We start from the raw sequence: 18,352 nt of genomic DNA on the forward strand, positions 1-18,352 counted from the left end.
TTTAGGTATTGTTTTGGTCTTATCATAGCAGCAGGCCTTTCCAGTGTTTTTAACGTGTTCTTTTGACTTGTGATGCCGTCTGCTGAGAGGAGCAGCTCTACTGTACTTAATGACGGTGGAGCCAATAAAACTAATTGGGATGTGAGCTGCTGAGGTGAGGACATGACGGGAATATCTGCAGCAGGGCAGGAGGGTGGGGCTGTTACACAAAGGGAAACCACTGCAATCTCTGCCCCGCTCTAATGCAGGGCAATAAAGCACAAACACCACCCCACCCAGCTGCCTTCCTGCCCCTCCAGCGGCCTCCCATCACTCTGATATTTACCCCAGAGAGGCTTCCTGTCTGTTTGCTCATTCCGTTTTCTTGCTGCTTTATTAGAGTGATGCTGGCAGCACATGAGACTCACAGAAAAGGACAGAAAAAGACAAAAGCCTGCAGCTCCGTTTGACCTTGACATCCTAATATTAGCTCTGAGAAGTCTGCTACCTCACTGTAACCTTCCACTGACTGTCCCGGTTTCCTCCCGGTTTTAACGGTGTTTTAATGAAGGCCCAGCTCCCCGTCTGCATCCTCAAAGGCATGGAATGACCTCCACTGTCATGTTGGGCTGTGTCACTGGAAATATTAGTCAGGAAGAGAGGCAGAGGAGACGCTGACACCTGGTGGTAGGAAAGAGTCACGCTTTACAACGTTATCATGGACCAGTGGGGACGACTGGTTCAATAATTAGGAAAAATTAGTCCAGAATGACATGAAATTTGTCCTAAATGACTCAAAAATTATCCCAAAAACACCAAAATGATCCAAAATGATGAGAAACGATCTGAGCTGACTTTAAACTTGTTGAAAATGACAAGAAAATTTACCAAAATTACTCGGACATTGTCCAAAAAAATCAAAAATTGTCCAGGTCAATCTATAATTAAGGGACTTTTGAAGTCCATGGGTTATATCTGCATACATTTTTATTAAAAATAAAAGAACTAATGTTTTTATGTTCATTATGATCATATCTTGACAAATTCCATAATTATTTATGATGGAAATGATCACTTATAAATAAAAAAATGACTGAATTTCACTAAAATGTCAACTATGACACAAAAAGTCCAACAATTACACATTGATCCGTCCAGAATGAAAATGATCCATAATTATGGAAAATGAGTCCAGAATGACATTTGTGGTAAATGACTCAAAAATTATCCCAAAGACACAAAAATAATCCAAAATTACAGAAAAGACAGGCCCCCTCTGGAGGGCCGTTTTTAGTCTTTATTTATTTCATCTTTATTTATTTAGTCTTTATTTATTTGGACAGGACAGTGCATACTGATGAACATACCATCTCATACTAGTTGCCATCAGGTTTTGGCCCATGGGCTGCATGTTGGACACCCCTGGTGTTAACTAACGGTGCTGAAAGGCTCACTGATGATCAGAAAACCTTTATGCAGTTATGTGAGTACATGGATGAAAGTGGGAGTTTAAATGGAAAATATGGAATTATCTGGATGACCCCTGATGACCAGTCGTGTAGGTATGAAAGTTAAACTGAATTTACAGGAAAACATTTCAGATCTCGTGTTTCCTCTGCCACAGTTCTTGATCCCTGTCATGCTCTGAGCTGTCAGATGAATAATGATCATGATGCTGTCAGTCAGCAGAGACTTCAGACTAGATTAGATCATTTATGAGAACAATCAGAGGTTCCTGGGAGGAGGTAGACAGTAAGAACCCTCAATGTGTGCTATTGTTATGTGAATTTTTCCTCATTTTGTTGTTTGTCTCATTTTTGTAATATTTTGTCTTTTTTCATCTTTTTTGTCTGACTTTTGTCATTCTGATCCTCCAGTAAACCCTCCATGGTTCAGCTCCAGGTGACTAAATGTTGTGTTCTTTGTAGACTCTCTGTGATCTGGAAGTTGTAATGAAATAAATGATAAACCGAGGCATAAGATCAAACTGGACTAAAATGAGTTTGACATCTCTGGTATTCAGGAATGAAAGAGGCACCAATCGGCAAAACCTGTTTAAAAAAAGTGTTTATTTTTGATTCTCAATTCTTCTCATTTTGGTAAAACATCTAAAACTCATCTATGCAGCAGAAACTGAAGCAGAACTGATCATTGTTTTAGGATTTACACGGCTGTGTTTCTCCCACTAACTTATCTTAAATGACACATTCTGGCTGTAGATAAATGCAGTAAATGAGCACATCCCTGTGAATAGAACAGCTTAAAGTCTCATGCAGACAGTTAACACAGACTGTAGTGCACATCTGGATAATTTATGAAGCATACAATGAAATAAATGTACTTAAATCAACACTCTAAAGCAGCTTCAGTGTATTAGTGCTAGACTTTTGGGGTTTTCTAGAATTCATTCATTTCATTTTTAAAAACTTGGGTTATTTTCTCAACTGTAAAGTTCAGAATTTAATCTGTAAATAGCTCTGTAGTAGCCTAGCCGCGCTAGACAACCCACGGCAACGAATTTAATTCTCTGCCAGGGTGGGTCTAGTTACCCTCCATAAGGCTCGAGGCTGGATGCTCCTAAAACTGGCCGGACCAATCACCATGAAGTGTAGAGTCAGAAGGCGGGCGTAACTAAGTGACGACAGAGGCGCGACGATTCTGACAGAAACAACCGGAAACAATAAACAGTTATCTTTGGACTCGGCTTTGGCCACAGCCCTTAAAGATTTGAAGCTAAAATTCAACTTTAAAGATAAACAAAGGACGGCACTGAAGTGTTTCATTGAGAAGAAAGACGCATTTGGACTTATGCCGACGGGATATGGCAAATCCTTAATATACCAGTTGGCTCCGCTGGTTGGGAAGCTAATGGGACTTAGCCACAATCCGCCGGTGCTCTCGGAACTACGTCAGCCTATTCGTTGCGTTGATTGGTTGTATACCTACCCAATTGCTGCAGAGTGATTTGATAGACAACCTTTTAGCCCGCCTCCCTCCCTGTCGAGCTTCCCTAGACCCTGGTGCCGTCAGAAACATGGGTGTAGCATGGCTAGGCTAGCTCTGTAGTGTTTTATGAACTGAATCTAGAAATGAGCATCATTCGTCCTCAGAACGTTGAGTAAGCTTTTGAATTTTCCCAGATTGAAACATGTCGTCTTAGAAAGAGGAGCTTGTGAAGGCCGGCCTGTGTTTTCTGAAGAGTCCTTGATCAAACTACGAAGCTCTCTGCATCAGTGGTCCCCTGATAAATGACAGAGTGACGGTTAAAACAAGAACAGATGCAGGGTTCAGGGACTTCCCAGAGACACCGGTGGTGGAAAGACGGCGGTGTGGTCTGGATGAAAGGTCACAGCGTCTCCAGCAGACATGAGGACAAACAACATGCTGGAGGGTGGTGAGATGTTCACAGAGCTGCTGTTAGAGGCTCACTAGTAGCTTCTGACTGAGAACTTGATGCCGTGGCTGTGCAGGCGCTCGATCAGGCTGGTCTTATAGAAGGCAGATCCTGGAGAGTAAACTCCTCCCCTGGAGATGAAAAGACGAGTTAAGAACTGAATGAAAGAGACAGGAAGTGATCAGACAGGCATCCTGTTAACTTTTCTGTAAAAACGTCTCATAGGTCAGGCCACGTCACGTTTCTGTCATTTTCACACAGAAATGCTGCCTTTAGTCCCTTTAACACTCACAGATTTTGTACTCTGAACTGTGTGAAGTGGTTTGTGATCTTTTTCCACATTTCAGCACCAACACTGGTTTAAAAACATGTCAGAGAGCATCAGGGACAGTTAGCAAGCCTTTCTCAGTCACATGTATTAGTGTGATGAAGGTGGACAGGAAAAGGCCAGCTTTACTTTATTTTAGACCTTTATCTGGTGTTAGCGTCCCTTTGCTCTGTGTGCATTTTACTGCTAGCTGAATACGTTCTTTGTTTTTATTTATAATGATAGTTGTTGTTACGTGTTTGTGTAGTTTTGTATACTTATTGCTTGTTTTCTTATTTACAGAACCACACATGCAGATTCTGACATATATGTAACCTCTGTTAGGAATAAAAGGGAACAGCTTGTCTCAGGCTGTGACCGATGTTCCTCTGGTGACCCTATTAACAGTGAAAATGTTTACAGTTTACATAACCTCCAAAACAAGTACATTATTTTATCTATTTATCTGATCAGCACCATTTAATGAACATGTGTAGCATTAAGCTAATGGTTGGGCTTTCAGTAAAAGTGTAACTGACAAACAGAACACAGTCAGAGGTGGGAACATTCTGGACATCATTTATTTATAGCCTTACAACTAATTCCTCATTAATGTGAAATAAAGCTGTAGAAATGGCTGCTTTGTCATAAAAGATAAATTGCTGTAAAACATTTGTCAGCTTAAGGTTTTTTTCTTTTTTTCCCACTGACTCCACAAAATCTGAGTTAAATTCATTTGGAGGAGGCGTCATTACTGAATATTACTGACAGACTGCCATTCATTATGAGTTCTAGTTGGTTGTTCTGTTTACGACCTTACTTTAGTGCTTCCATAGAGAACTACAGTTTGCATTATCTGTCAATTTACTGCAGTGAGATACTTTAGATTTATGTAGTTTTTGTAAAAAAGTGATCACAATAATACTCCAAATCTACAAAATGAAATGCCAGGAATCAAGGATGTGATAAAACGTTAACAGGAGCTGAAGCTTTGTTGCTTCCTGCTGTTTGTAGGAGTTTATTAAAGATTAAATAAGTTTATTAAATCCATGTAGCATCAGACAGCAGTAACTTCATTAATTACTTCTAATTATAAATGATCTCTGACACAGAGACAGGATCTGATGGGACGCCACACTTCAGACGTTTTATTTCCCATCAGACAGGTGAGCGTTCACATCATCACAGCTCAGCTCTGGTTCAATCATTAGTATTATTACATGTGTACTATTTCATTTTCAGGTTTTCATCATCACGTCCTCAGAATCCCTGCAGTGTTCCTCTCTTTTCTATTCTTATATCAGCTTTATTATTAAACTCACATCTCTGCTTTTCTACTGGGTGCTGCATTTTGCTGCCTCAGCAACATCTGGAAAAAGAATTTCATTTATTTTATCTTACATAACAGTTTTAGATTGAGTCTTTTGTTTGTCAGTCTGTTTACCAGACTGATGAAGCAGCAGTGTTAGCATCTGGTGTAGATAAAAGACAACCAAATGAATCGTTCACTGACCTCCTGGGCAGAGAGTGCAGCTCGTTCAGTAAGGTTACAGCTGCTTGGACCATCGCAGAAACCGTCGCTACATATCCAGGCTCTGTCCACAACAGGACGCAAACACAGAGCTTAAAAGTCACAGAAGAGTTTGTACATGTACCAGAAATTAGTCTACAGCACAGAAAGCAGTGACAGTGTGTGTTAAAGGACGTCTGGTTATATTCCATCTGTTCCTATAATGTCAAACAAACAAACATCCAAACACTGACTTATCTCTCAGCTGCGTTATCATCCATTCTGAAGTTCTTTTATGACCACAAACACACAGATTCTACTTCATTTTCTCTAAATCCCACAGATTATAAAATAATTTAACATATAAAATAATCCCCAACATATTCTTTATTTCCTCCAGATAAATGTTTTGTATAAACGACGTTATCCAGCTGTTTAAGGGAACGTCATAGAAAGTGTACAATAGCTGTAAGCTCCACAATGAACCCTCGTGTCGTCCTGTGGGTCAAACTGACCCGTTTTAAAGTTTGAAAATGTGGAAAAAAACAACTGTTTTCACATTGAAATCTCTGATGTCCACATTTACAACATATTTGGGAAATTTTTGAACTTTTTTTTTGAACAAGTTTCTTTAAGAACATTCCCAAAAAAATCAACCAAAATCCAGTGAATTTCACTGGATTTTGGTTGATTTTTATGTGAATGTTCTGAAAGAAAATCTTAGAAGTTGTACTGACAAATGTGGAATCACTTTAGATATTTGTAGGATTTTTTGGAAGATTTTTACTCATTTTTTGAAAATATTTACAAGAATTTTCTTTCCAAATTTGGGGTATTTTTTTTTTAAATCAAACTTTTAAGGGAACCTTTCAAGGAATTATTGGAATTTTCTTGCTGAAGGTTTTGCAAATTTTCAGAAATTTGGGGAATTTTTTTGCAGATTTTTTTTCAGTGGAGGAAACTATATGTTTGGTGCCCGTAAATGAAGACAGCAGGAGGGTTAACCAGCCTGAGGTCGTCTCACCTGCTCCCATCACCTGAGTGCAGATCTTGGCGTCGGGTCGTCCCTGTGACGGATCCGTCCCCTCAGAGTATCCGTCCCCGTAAAACGTTAAGCTGAAACAGGTGTCCTCTATCTGAGAGGAGGATAAACGGTGAGGGAGCAAATTAAACAGGATTTCATGGCGCAGCGTCCTGGCTGATAAAACAGAACTCCAGCAAAATAAATACAGACACATGAGAGCAGAAAGACCAACAGAACAATCAGAACGTGTCAGAACAGCTTTACCAGGATACAAACATAGAACACAACTAATACAATAACATCATGGACATTTATCAGATTTGAACATGAAACATAGAAGGGTTTATAGAAGCAAGTTGAGCTTGGTGTCAGAATTTAGGGAAATTCCTGTAATTTCACATGATGTCTTTTATTTTTTGATACCACCTATCCCACATGCTGATAATGACCTTTGAATCCGAAGGTCGGACAGATATTTCTGATTTTCAGCTGTTCATATTTCATGCATTACATACCATAGCACTTTCATTTTATACAGATCCAATCCCTAGATAGCCAAATGATACCACATAAAATCTGATTAGTTTTTGTGTAATGGGTGGCCAAATGTAGCAGTGTAGAAGTTCCTGATGGATAAAATCACAACTTTGTCATTCTCTGTAACATGCAATTATAAATATAAAGTAAATATTTTCACATTTCTGAGGACTATAGGTCACTGTGAAATGATTCTGAAAATGTCAGATCGCTATCTTTTGTTGTTCAGAAGTTATAGAAGTCTGAAAATGGTCGAAAATTTCAAGTCTTAATTTTGGCTGCAATAATAGGGTACCCCCTACCTACTTCAAATGGCCGTAACTTTGAAACTAATGACAATAAAGCATTCACATTTTGGATTTTCACATCATATATAATGTACTAAATGTATGTAAAAACTTAAAAAATCTGAGAGGGTCAGGTGGGGACCACTGGTTGAAATGATATGGAATGACCCATATATAACTTCTTTTGTATCACTTACAGTTTGGCAGGACTTCAAATGATGCATTTGTGCTTCCAAAGGCAAAGTTATGAAAAGAGCATTCATAGGTGCTGTTTATTAAAGGCTTAAATCTCAAAATCTCTGATAAACTGATCGCTTGCAGGGCTTTTCCTGCTCAGAATAAGCATGAAATGAAAGCAGCCCTGATCAGTATTCATCCGCTCCAACATAAAGACAAAACGCCATAAGTCGAGGACGTCGTAAACCGAGGACCTCCTGTATATTTTCTCTCACTTGTTCAAAGCTCCAAATGGCAGGAAATGTTAACCAGCCATTTTCTACGCTCCCTAAAGGCGCTTTCAGTTGAGTTTAAGATACAAACACGTCCATTAAAGTCCATCAGTACCTGCTTCATGGTGGGACCGGCCTTGCTGAACATACCGAAGGAGAAGAACGATGGAAACTTTGGGCAAGAACAAAGTAACCAGTTAGTCGAGTCAGTTAAACACACGAGTAGCAGAAATATGAACTACGATTAACTCTACACCAGTATTTCCTGACTGCATTTACTGTACTTTCATTTTGTGTGAAGTGGAGGACTGATGATGAAAACCTGAAGCTGTAAAATCCACTGTTTGGAAACGTCTCTGTACTTCTGCATGTAGCATTAGCAGTCTTTGAGCTACACATGTTCTGCAGCTGTGACAGATTTGAACGCTCAGAATAACCACCTTAAGTCTTCAATCTTTTGCATCAACTCTGCAAATCAACACGTCGAAGAGACTCAGATTAAATGTACGATAACTACCATAGTGAGGAGTCTCCTGCCGAGGCTGAACTTGACCATGAACCAGAAGAGCAGGCCGCCACAGAGGAGCTTGAACACCGAAAAGAGGCCACCGACCCCGACGTAGGCGCTGTACTGGACCTGTAGAGGAAGGAAGCATGTATGAACTGATCTTAGTCCAGGTTCTGCATTCAGTCCAGTCTGATCTCCAGTAAAACCACAGCAGAATAACCTATAAATAACCACAATTACACATTTTAATTGCAGGTATCTGGAACCAAACAATATAGTATTTCACTTTATGATCAAAAGGACAGTCAGACAAAAAAAGACAAAAAAAACCTCCACCAAAAACAGGACAAAATGTTACAAAAACAAGACACAAAACAACAAAAACGAGAAAAAAACGGCAAAATATGAGACAAATGACACGAAACAAAACAGACAAAATGACAAAAGTGAGAAAAAAATGACATGAAAGAAAACACAAACGAGACTAACAATTTGACAAAAAAGTTACAAAGCAACAAACGGACAAATGACAAAAATGAGACAAAAAAATGCGACAAATGACACAAACAAGGCAAAAAATGACAAAAGCAAAAACAAAACAACGAATAAAATAAAACATAAAATGACAAAAAAAATGAGACAAACAACAAAAAGACATGACAAACAACAGACAAAATATTACAAAAATGAGACACAAAACAACAAAAGAACAAAGAACAATCTAGTATTTTACTTTCTGATCCAATCAACTCGTCATGGTCTAGAAATGATTTTAAATTTATAGTTTTACTAATTTACAATCTGCAGTTAATGTCTGCTCTGTAATTTCTACACTTTGAGGGCCGGATTGGACCCTCTGGAGGACCACTTTTGGACCACGGGCCTCATGTTGGACACCGATGCTGTAGACAATAAAAAATGGAATGTAAAGGTGACAGATGGGAAACGATATAGGGATGCAGATAAGAGGTGAAAGATGGACAGAAAGTGGAATGTCGGGGGGGAAGATGAGGAAAGGAAGCAATAAAAAGAACAGGAGGCAGATTGAGGGAGGAAAAAGAAGAGGGACAGTTGGAGGAAGGAAAATAAAAAGCAGAGCAGGGCGACGGGAGGCCGAGATGAGATGTCAGAGGGAGTAATGAACAGTGGGGAGGGAAGTGATGAATCACTAAGGATGACTCATCATATTTCCACTCAGCTCGTAGACGGCGGTCCAAACAACATAATGAGATGGTTTCATTAAGGTCTGGGATCAAAACAGTGACAGCTGCTGAAGTGGCTGACCCAGTTACAGCACAGAGGAAACAGGGCTATGCCACGTATCCAGGTATGGAGTCTACCCAAGCTTTGTGTCCTCTAAAGCAGCGTAGCACACGGTGTTCCTAAAGCCCATAAACAGACACCAGCTATTCTCCATCCTTCTGGTCCTGAGGCAACACATTTCAAAGCATCCCCAGTTATTTACTGCCTCGAACAGGCCATGCAGAATCATTGATTATACAGTCTGGAGAGACTTCGTAGCTCTGGGGTGGAAACGCACCGAGCTGTTAGATTAGAAAAATTCCCATTAGCTTGGATGAGGAGGTGGTTGTAAGCCTCACAATACGGCTGCAGATGGATGGAAATGTGACCGAGGCCTCAGAGTAACGCCACATCAGCATCACAGCAAACACATCACTGTGACCTGCGGTGTTAAAACGCAATTACAGAGAATCTGTTCCCATAAATATTAACATTCTGTCCAATTTCAATTACAGAAATGTGGAAAAAAAAACTGCTAAAGAGCTTAAATCACAACTTTGTGACAGGAGAACAGTCAAATTTAGCTTAAATTTAAAGATTATACAATTAAATTAAGCCTTTTTTGTTGTCATGTGATATTTTTTAAATGCTTGCAGACATATCAAGCAGTTAATGCCACAGCTGAGCAGAAAATTAGGACTTTTCACCCCTTTAATATCACTCAGAGGGACGTAGTGCATGTAGTCTACTGTTAGAAACTATAATCAACTACATGTCTTATAGAATAAAACTCCACCAGCAGGTTAACTCTGCTGTGATCACCAACAGAAACATGGTTCCTGTGTTGTTCTATCTCACCGGTGACTGCTGCTCCTCCTCGTAAAGGAAACGCTGGGTTCTCCTGACGACTGAGGGGTCAGAGCCCATAAAGGGGATGACGTACTGCTGCAGCTCCTTGCTGAAAAACAAAAAACCCCTGGACACACACAAACACAAAGTTACTGAAAGAGAAAGCAAAGTGGTGTCTCTCTCTGCTTGCAGCCTCAGCACAGAGGTATTCAAGCTCATTTCATCCACTGACAGTCTCCTAAATCTGCCTCTCCATTGCTGCCAGGCTCCACGTTCCAGAAAAACCTCATTACACTGGATGTAAGTCACTCTGCCAGACAGTAATAGTCTGCAAATTACAGCGATCCTGCAGAAACTCTGTACCTGTGTGAAGTTAGATTCTATACAATCACCTAAAGAACCCACATTATGCTGCTCTCCTTCAGTGAGTTACACACTTAGAAAGGAAAACACTGAATCTTTAAAGTCCAGGTTTTTCTTCCGTTCTGTATTTATTTCACCATGTTTGCACAGCGTCTGACCAGCAGCTGCATTATCCTCTCAGTAGAGCCGTTTCTGTTGGAGCTAAATGTAGGTGATGCAAATGTTGAACAATTTCCTGAACAAATAATCGACAGCCTTATCAGCCAATACCTAATCAATCATTAACATGACATGTACTCAGCGGATATCACTCCATGACCTGACGCAGACGCTTTGTTGGTCACAGTGAGGTGGACGTACAACACAGAACACAAAATAAAAGCTCCGTTCTAAAGGCATTAACTGTTACCAGAGACTTCCTCATGGCGGTACTTTTTGAGCTAAACTCCCACAATGCTCTCTGTTTGCCAACACAGACCTGCTGGTTGTCCAAATAAGTAACTACAATAGTAAACCGTAGGAGTCTCCACCTGGTGGCGAAACCAGGAATTACAGTAAATGTGCAAGACATTTTATCAGTTCACTTTAATCATAGAAGTACTCATAGATCTGGGGTTATTTAACCAACATTGCATTGCTTTTGTTGGGCCGGTTGACCAATCAGAGCAGATTGGATTTTACAGGGGGTAAAAATGATTTTAAAAAAGGCTTGTCAAGGCTTTTAGTTGTGAGTCTTATCTTGTCTATTACTATAAACCCAAACACTTAAAGTGAGGTTTTAGGGGTTTATCCCTCATTTTTTAAAGATAAAGTGAAAACCAAATCCTTGTAACCACTAGAATGTGCTGGGGTTGCATCAAAATACATTAAAAGTATCTTTAAAAAAACATAAATGCAGAAAGAGCAGCTTGAATCCTGGGTGTTAAAGAGACAGGAGCTACAAGGTTACAGCCAAACTGAGAGAAGAGGAACTACAGTAACGTACAGGATGACTGAAACAGCACGTTTAGTTTTTTATTAGAGCATCTAAACATATTATAAAAATTAAAAGCCTCTAAGTGAGCATAATAAGGGCTCCCAGAGGATAAACTAACTCGTCAAAGTTTCACTGTGTTGCATTTATTTGGTGATTCCTGCATTTCCTCCAGCAGCTCCACAATTTAAATAAAGGCAACAGTATTGACAAAAATATTCCAGCTTTTACTTCAGACGGTTGAAATTCAGGCCAGGTGTAGAAAACAAAAGAGTCCAGTTTGAGTGGGAAATCGCTGAGGAAACACGTCTTTTTCTTGGCTTCTGGCTGCCAGAGCGCTGCTACGTAAACTGAAGTGTTCTCAGCAGACAGTAATGGCTCAGTAATGGCCTCACCTCTTCTTGGCTTTGGCTCCCACCACGGGCAGCGGCTTGTGGCCAAACTTCTTCCTCAGCTGGCGGAGAGATCGGCTGTCTGAGAAGCCGTACACCGCAGACTGCCAGGTGGCATCGTGGCCAGAAAAGCCCTGCAGAGGGTGAGAGCTGCTTTAATCACGTCACCGTACAGGAAGCCCATGTTATCCAGGAGTCCTTCAAGTCTAACCCAAATACAGGATTCATCTGAATCAACAATATTTGATCTCTGATTGGTTATCATGCTGTGGTTTTACTGGTCCACTTGATGTGAAATTGGGCTGAATGTGGAACCTGGACTAGAATGAGTTTGACTCCCCGATCTATAACATCCACTGTTAGACCTGCCACACGGTGGATTTTTAAAGTGTCGGCTCACTTTAAAATGACTTTATTATTAATGCCGGTCTACCTGAGGCCCACTGCTGATGTCCAAGAAGCTCTCAACTGCTGTCAGAGTTCCTGAAATCAGAAAGTCAGAGAGAATACATTCAAATTCAGACAACAGAAAACACTGAAATTAACAAACATCTTTGCAAAAACAATCTGATATTTCGACAGTACAAAGTTTGACAGAGCAGTGTTGCTCATTCCAATGTCGTGACTCAGATTTATAATTCTTTGCTGAATGAGGCGTTTAGTTTCCCACCTTTGAACTGCCTCTGGGTGTAGAGAATCCCCAGGTCTGCCGGTATGGAGTCAAACCCACAGCTGCCGATCACATACACTCCTCTGTCCAAGGCCTTGCTGTGGTACTCCAGCTGCATCCGCTCTAAGAACTGCAGAGGACGGATGTTTATCCACACACATGTACAACAACTAACGCAGACATGTCAGCTGTACGACACACTAAGACAGCGGACTAACTCCTAGAAACAGAAACGGACTTTGATTAGCGATTCTTTCTATCTGATAAAGTTTGTAAGGGTGATTGTTTTTTATCTGCTGACATGTTTGAACTGCATCTGTGGTTTTCCTCAGAGCGTCATCTGACGTGCTGATGACGTGTTGATGACGTGTTGATGACGTGTTGATGACATGTTGTTGACGTGTTGATGACATGTTGACGTTTTGATGAAATGTTGATGTGTTGATGACATGTTGACGTGTTGATGACATGATGACGTGTTGTTGATGTGTTGATGACGTGTTGATGTGTTGATGACGTGTTGATGACATGTTGACGTGTTGATGACATGTTGATGACGTGTTGACGTGTTGATGACGTGTTGACGTTTTGATGAAATGTTGACGTGTTGATGACAGGTTGACGTGTTGATGACATGACGTGTTGTTGATGTGTTGTTGATGTGTTGATGACGTGTTGATGACATGTTGACGTGTTGATGACATGTTGATGACATGTTGATGACGTGTTGATGACGTGTTGACGTTTTGATGACGTGTTGACGTTTTGATGAAATGTTGACGTGTTGATGACAGGTTGACGTGTTGATGACATGACGTGTTGTTGATGTGTTGTTGATGTGTTGTTGATGTGTTGATGACGTGTTGATGACATGTTGACGTGTTGATGACATGTTGATGACATGTTGATGACGTGTTGATGACGTGTTGACGTTTTGATGACATGTTGACGTGTTGATGACATGTTGATGACATGTTGATGACGTGTTGATGACGTGTTGACGTTTTGATGAAATGTTGACGTGTTGATGACAGGTTGACGTGTTGATGACATGTTGACGTGTTGATGACATGTTGACGTGTTGTTGATCTGTTGATGACATGTTGACGTGTTGATGACATGATGACGTGTTGATGACATGTTGACATGTTGATGACATGTTGACGTGTTGATGACATGTTGACATGTTGATAACGTGTTGTTGATGTGTTGATGACGTGTTGTTGACGTGTTGATGACATGTTGACGTGTTGATGACATGTTGACGTGTTCTTGACGTGTTGATGACATGTTGACGATGTGTTGATGAAATGTTGACGTGTTGATGACATGATAACGTGTTGACATGTTGACGTGTTGATGACATGTTGACGTGTTGATGACATGTTGACGTGTTGTTGACGTGTTGACGTGTTGATGACAGGTTGACGCGTTGATGACATGACGTGTTGATGACGTGTTGTTGATGTGTTGTTGACGTGTTGATGACATGTTGACATGTTGATGTGTTGTTGACGTGTTGATGACGCGTTATTGACGTGTTGATGACATGTTGATGAAATGTTGACGTGTTGATGACATGTTGATGACATGTTGATGACGTGTTGATGACGTGTTGACGTTTTGATGACATGTTGACGTGTTGATGACATGTTGATGACATGTTGATGACGTGTTGATGACGTGTTGACGTTTTGATGAAATGTTGACGTGTTGATGACAGGTTGACGTGTTGATGACATGTTGACGTGTTGATGACATGTTGACGTGTTGTTGATCTGTTGATGACATGTTGACGTGTTGATGACATGATGACGTGTTGATGACATGTTGACATGTTGATGACATGTTGACGTGTTGATGACATGTTGACATGTTGATAACGTGTTGTTGATGTGTTGATGACGTGTTGTTGACGTGTTGATGACATGTTGACGTGTTGATGACATGTTGACGTGTTCTTGACGTGTTGATGACATGTTGACGATGTGTTGATGAAATGTTGACGTGTTGATGACATGATAACGTGTTGACATGTTGACGTGTTGATGACATGTTGACGTGTTGATGACATGTTGACGTGTTGTTGACGTGTTGACGTGTTGATGACAGGTTGACGCGTTGATGACATGACGTGTTGATGACGTGTTGTTGATGTGTTGTTGACGTGTTGATGACATGTTGACATGTTGATGTGTTGTTGACGTGTTGATGACGCGTTGTTGACGTGTTGATGACATGTTGATGAAATGTTGACATGTTGATGACATGTTGATGATGTGTTGACGTGTTGATGACATGTTGATGAAATGTTGACATGTTGATGACATGTTGATGATGTGTTGTTGACGTGTTGATGAAATGACGTGTTGATGACATGTTGATGAAATGTTGACGTGTTGATGACATGTTGACGTGTTGACATGTTGACGTGTTGATGACATGTTGACGTGTTGATGACATGTTGACGTGTTGTTGACGTGTTGTTGACGTGTTGATGACAGGTTGACGTGTTGATGACATGACGTGTTGATGACGTGTTGTTGATGTGTTGTTGACGTGTTGATGACATGTTGACATGTTGATGTGTTGTTGACGTGTTGATGACATGTTGATGAAATGTTGACATGTTGATGACATGTTGATGATGTGTTGTTGACGTGTTGATGAAATGACGTGTTGATGACATGTTGATGAAATGTTGACGTGTTGATGACATGTTGACATGCTGACATGTTGATGATGTGTTGATGAAATGTTGACGTGTTGATGACGTGTTGATGAAATGTTGACGTGTGATGACGTGTTGATGACGTGTTGACATATTGATGAAATGTTGACGTGTTGATGACATGTTGATGATGTGTTGTTGACGTGTTGATGAAATGATGACATGTTGATGACATGTTGATGACATGCTGACATGTTGATGACGTGTTGTTGACGTGTTGATGAAATGATGACATGTTGATGACATGTTGATGACATGATGACGTGTTGATGACATGTTGTTGATGTGTTGATGACATGTTGTTGACATGTTGATGACGTGTTGATGACATGTTGACGTGTTGATGACATGTTGACGTGTTGATGACATGTTGACGTGTTGATGACGTGTTGTTGATGTGTTGTTGACGTGTTGATGACATGTTGACATGTTGATGTGTTGTTGACGTGTTGATGACATGTTGATGAAATGTTGACATGTTGATGACATGTTGATGATGTGTTGTTGACGTGTTGATGAAATGACGTGTTGATGACATATTGATGAAATGTTGACGTGTTGATGACATGTTGATGATGTGTTGTTGACGTGTTGATGAAATGATGACATGTTGATGACATGTTGATGACATGCTGACATGTTGATGACGTGTTGATGAAATGTTGATGTGTTGATGACGTGTGATGACGTGTTGATGACGTGTCTCACCCTTTCTAACTTTGTCGGATAAAAAGAATCACTAATCAAATAAAAGAAAACGACAAAATGAACATAATGAGTCCAGAGAAACAGACTTCTAACTCCAGCCTACCTGAGGCTCTCCACAGATGTCGATGTAGTGAGCTCCATTTTCTACACAAGCTTTCACCACTGGTTCACCAAAAAATCTGTACTGGGAGGAGAAAAAGCAAATAAAGAGATCTAGTCAGACACAAACCCTCAGTCTGGACTGTCATCTGAAGGTTTGTTTTAAATGCTCTGATGAACACTTACTGGTCCCACACAGTTGAGGATCACCACGCCTTGTTGGCACATGATGGCCAGCGACTCCTCAATAGACACGTCTGCAACGATGATCTCTATGTCTGTCCTCAGCTCAGGCATGGCTGATGAAAGAGGAGGGAAAAAAAAGAGATCATCTTTCACCAACTGAAACTTCTACATACTTCTAAATACTCATTGCCTTTAGAATGAATTTACAGATGTGTAATCAACAGTAAAGTAAAACTACTAGAGGTAAAAAGAAACGTAGTTAAGACAAGAAACAAAACTATAAAAGCATATTCAAATCACAGAAAAAAATGTTCATCATAAAAAACACATTTTTAAATGTAAGTGGAAATTTGGCCTTTTACAAAGCTTGATCATAACATTACTATAAACTATTATGTATATTAAGGACTGAAGAATGATACAGATTTTTAAACTATTATTGTACAGATTTTGTACAGAAAATGTATAATTCATTAATTTAAATGTTAAACGCAAACGTTTTTAATTAGATCAACATTTAAAAACATGAGAAAGTTTAAAATAATTTGTTTTTGCAGTGAATGACCATAAAATATATATTATTTATAAATTGATATATATTATTTCACATATATTTCCTGTTATTTTCAGTTTTTATTTTTTAAACATTACAGTATATTATTTTTATAGCATTTTTTTCTGAGCAAATTTGCTGCCAGACTTTCATTGATTTTGTTGTTGTTTTAAATAAAATAATAAGAAGAAATGTGCTTTCCTTTGCTTTTATATTTCTACTTTTATTAGCCTTTTCTTTTATGGATTCATTTTTAATGAATACTGCTTTATATAGCAACATTATTTATTTTTATTTTATTTACAAGCACATTTCTTTTTCAATATTTTATTTATTTGTCTTTATGTTTCTGCTTTTACTAGGCTTTTCTTTTATGGATCCATTTTTTATTAATATTGCCAAATTATTATTATTTTATTTATTTATTAATAAGCACATTTTTTCCGCATTTAAAAATTTTTATTTTTGTATTTATATTTCTACTGTTATTAACCTTTTATTTTATGGATTCATTTCTGATTGATACTTCTTTATATAGCAACATTATTCTTTTTATTTGTCTTTATAGTTCCACTTTAATTTGCTTATTCTTTTATGGATTTATTTTTGTTATTTCACACTCTCACTACTCCAGTGTCTGGTGTTGAATATCCACTTAAAAGTAAAAAATATGCGATTAAGAGGATAAATCTACAGAATACAGAGCTGAGCTGAGTCCTTAATGTTCCCTATCAACACTAATGCAAATATTAATTTCTCGCTGACATCTCTATATCTGTATGAGCTTCTAAAGGTCATCTACAGCATAAATAATAAATGTCTATTATTTTTAAACTGCTTGTGGTGCCTCAGACTGTGAGTTAAGCTGCTCAATAACATGACCCGTGTTCCTCTACATGTAGCTGGAAGAACAACTCATACTCAGAGGTCAAGTTCAGAACTGCAACACTCTCACACAACAACACTCTGTCAGCCAGCCTGTGTCCTGCGGCAGTGAAAGCAGGCTGATATTTAATCGTTAGGCGGCTGGCACCAGATAGTCCGGTCCCGGTTAGCTACAGAACACCGTCACACATACACAGCCTCCCCGCGGCTTGTTTCAGCACGTCCTCCAGACGCCGCCTGCTTCTCCCGGCCACGGCCCATTTCAGAGAGCTGCCCCCGGGACTCTCCGCGGCGCAGCGGGCGACCTCCTCCACCACAAACTGCCCGGTGAAGCCGGAGGCGCCGAAGACGATGATATGGTACGGTCTGCTGGCTGTCACGGCCGCCATTGTTTACGATTCAGTTTAGGGTCCCGCCTGGCGCATGCGCAGGGCGATCTCGGGTCGTGTTTTGCGCGCGCTGATTGGCTGAGCGTAGAAACGTAACGTAAGTGAAACAACGAACGGTCACCTGTGATTGATTAACCAGCAGCAACAACACAGTCAAAACAGAGGAGAAAATGGCGTATTAGAAGTTGTTTTTAAGTAATTTAAAGCCTAAATTTAACCAAACACTCGTTTATTTCACTCTTCTTCTATATTTATAAAGTTAAATACATGTTAGCATTTTGGCCCACAAGGTGCTAGCTTAGAATAACAAATGCACC

At 39.7% G+C, this 18,352-nt stretch overlaps 1 protein-coding gene across 1 annotated transcript; it reads right to left on the minus strand.

Annotated features, from left to right (window-relative positions):
- Positions 1-2,029: 2,029 nt before the first annotated feature.
- Positions 2,030-18,072, minus strand: sccpdhb (saccharopine dehydrogenase b). The gene is made up of 12 exons (XM_022204850.2): positions 17,840-18,072; positions 16,209-16,321; positions 16,027-16,107; positions 12,485-12,614; positions 12,248-12,297; positions 11,818-11,948; positions 10,096-10,213; positions 8,005-8,124; positions 7,603-7,659; positions 6,215-6,326; positions 5,194-5,275; positions 2,030-3,504 (listed from the first exon to the last, which is right to left on the minus strand). The coding sequence occupies exons 1-12, from the start codon at positions 18,033-18,035 to the stop codon at positions 3,408-3,410; spliced, it is 1,287 nt and encodes a 428-aa protein (XP_022060542.1). The 5' UTR covers positions 18,036-18,072; the 3' UTR covers positions 2,030-3,407.
- Positions 18,073-18,352: the final 280 nt, after the last annotated feature.

This window comes from Acanthochromis polyacanthus, chromosome 16 (assembly GCF_021347895.1).
Source record: "Acanthochromis polyacanthus isolate Apoly-LR-REF ecotype Palm Island chromosome 16, KAUST_Apoly_ChrSc, whole genome shotgun sequence".
Lineage (NCBI taxonomy): Eukaryota > Metazoa > Chordata > Actinopteri > Pomacentridae > Acanthochromis > Acanthochromis polyacanthus.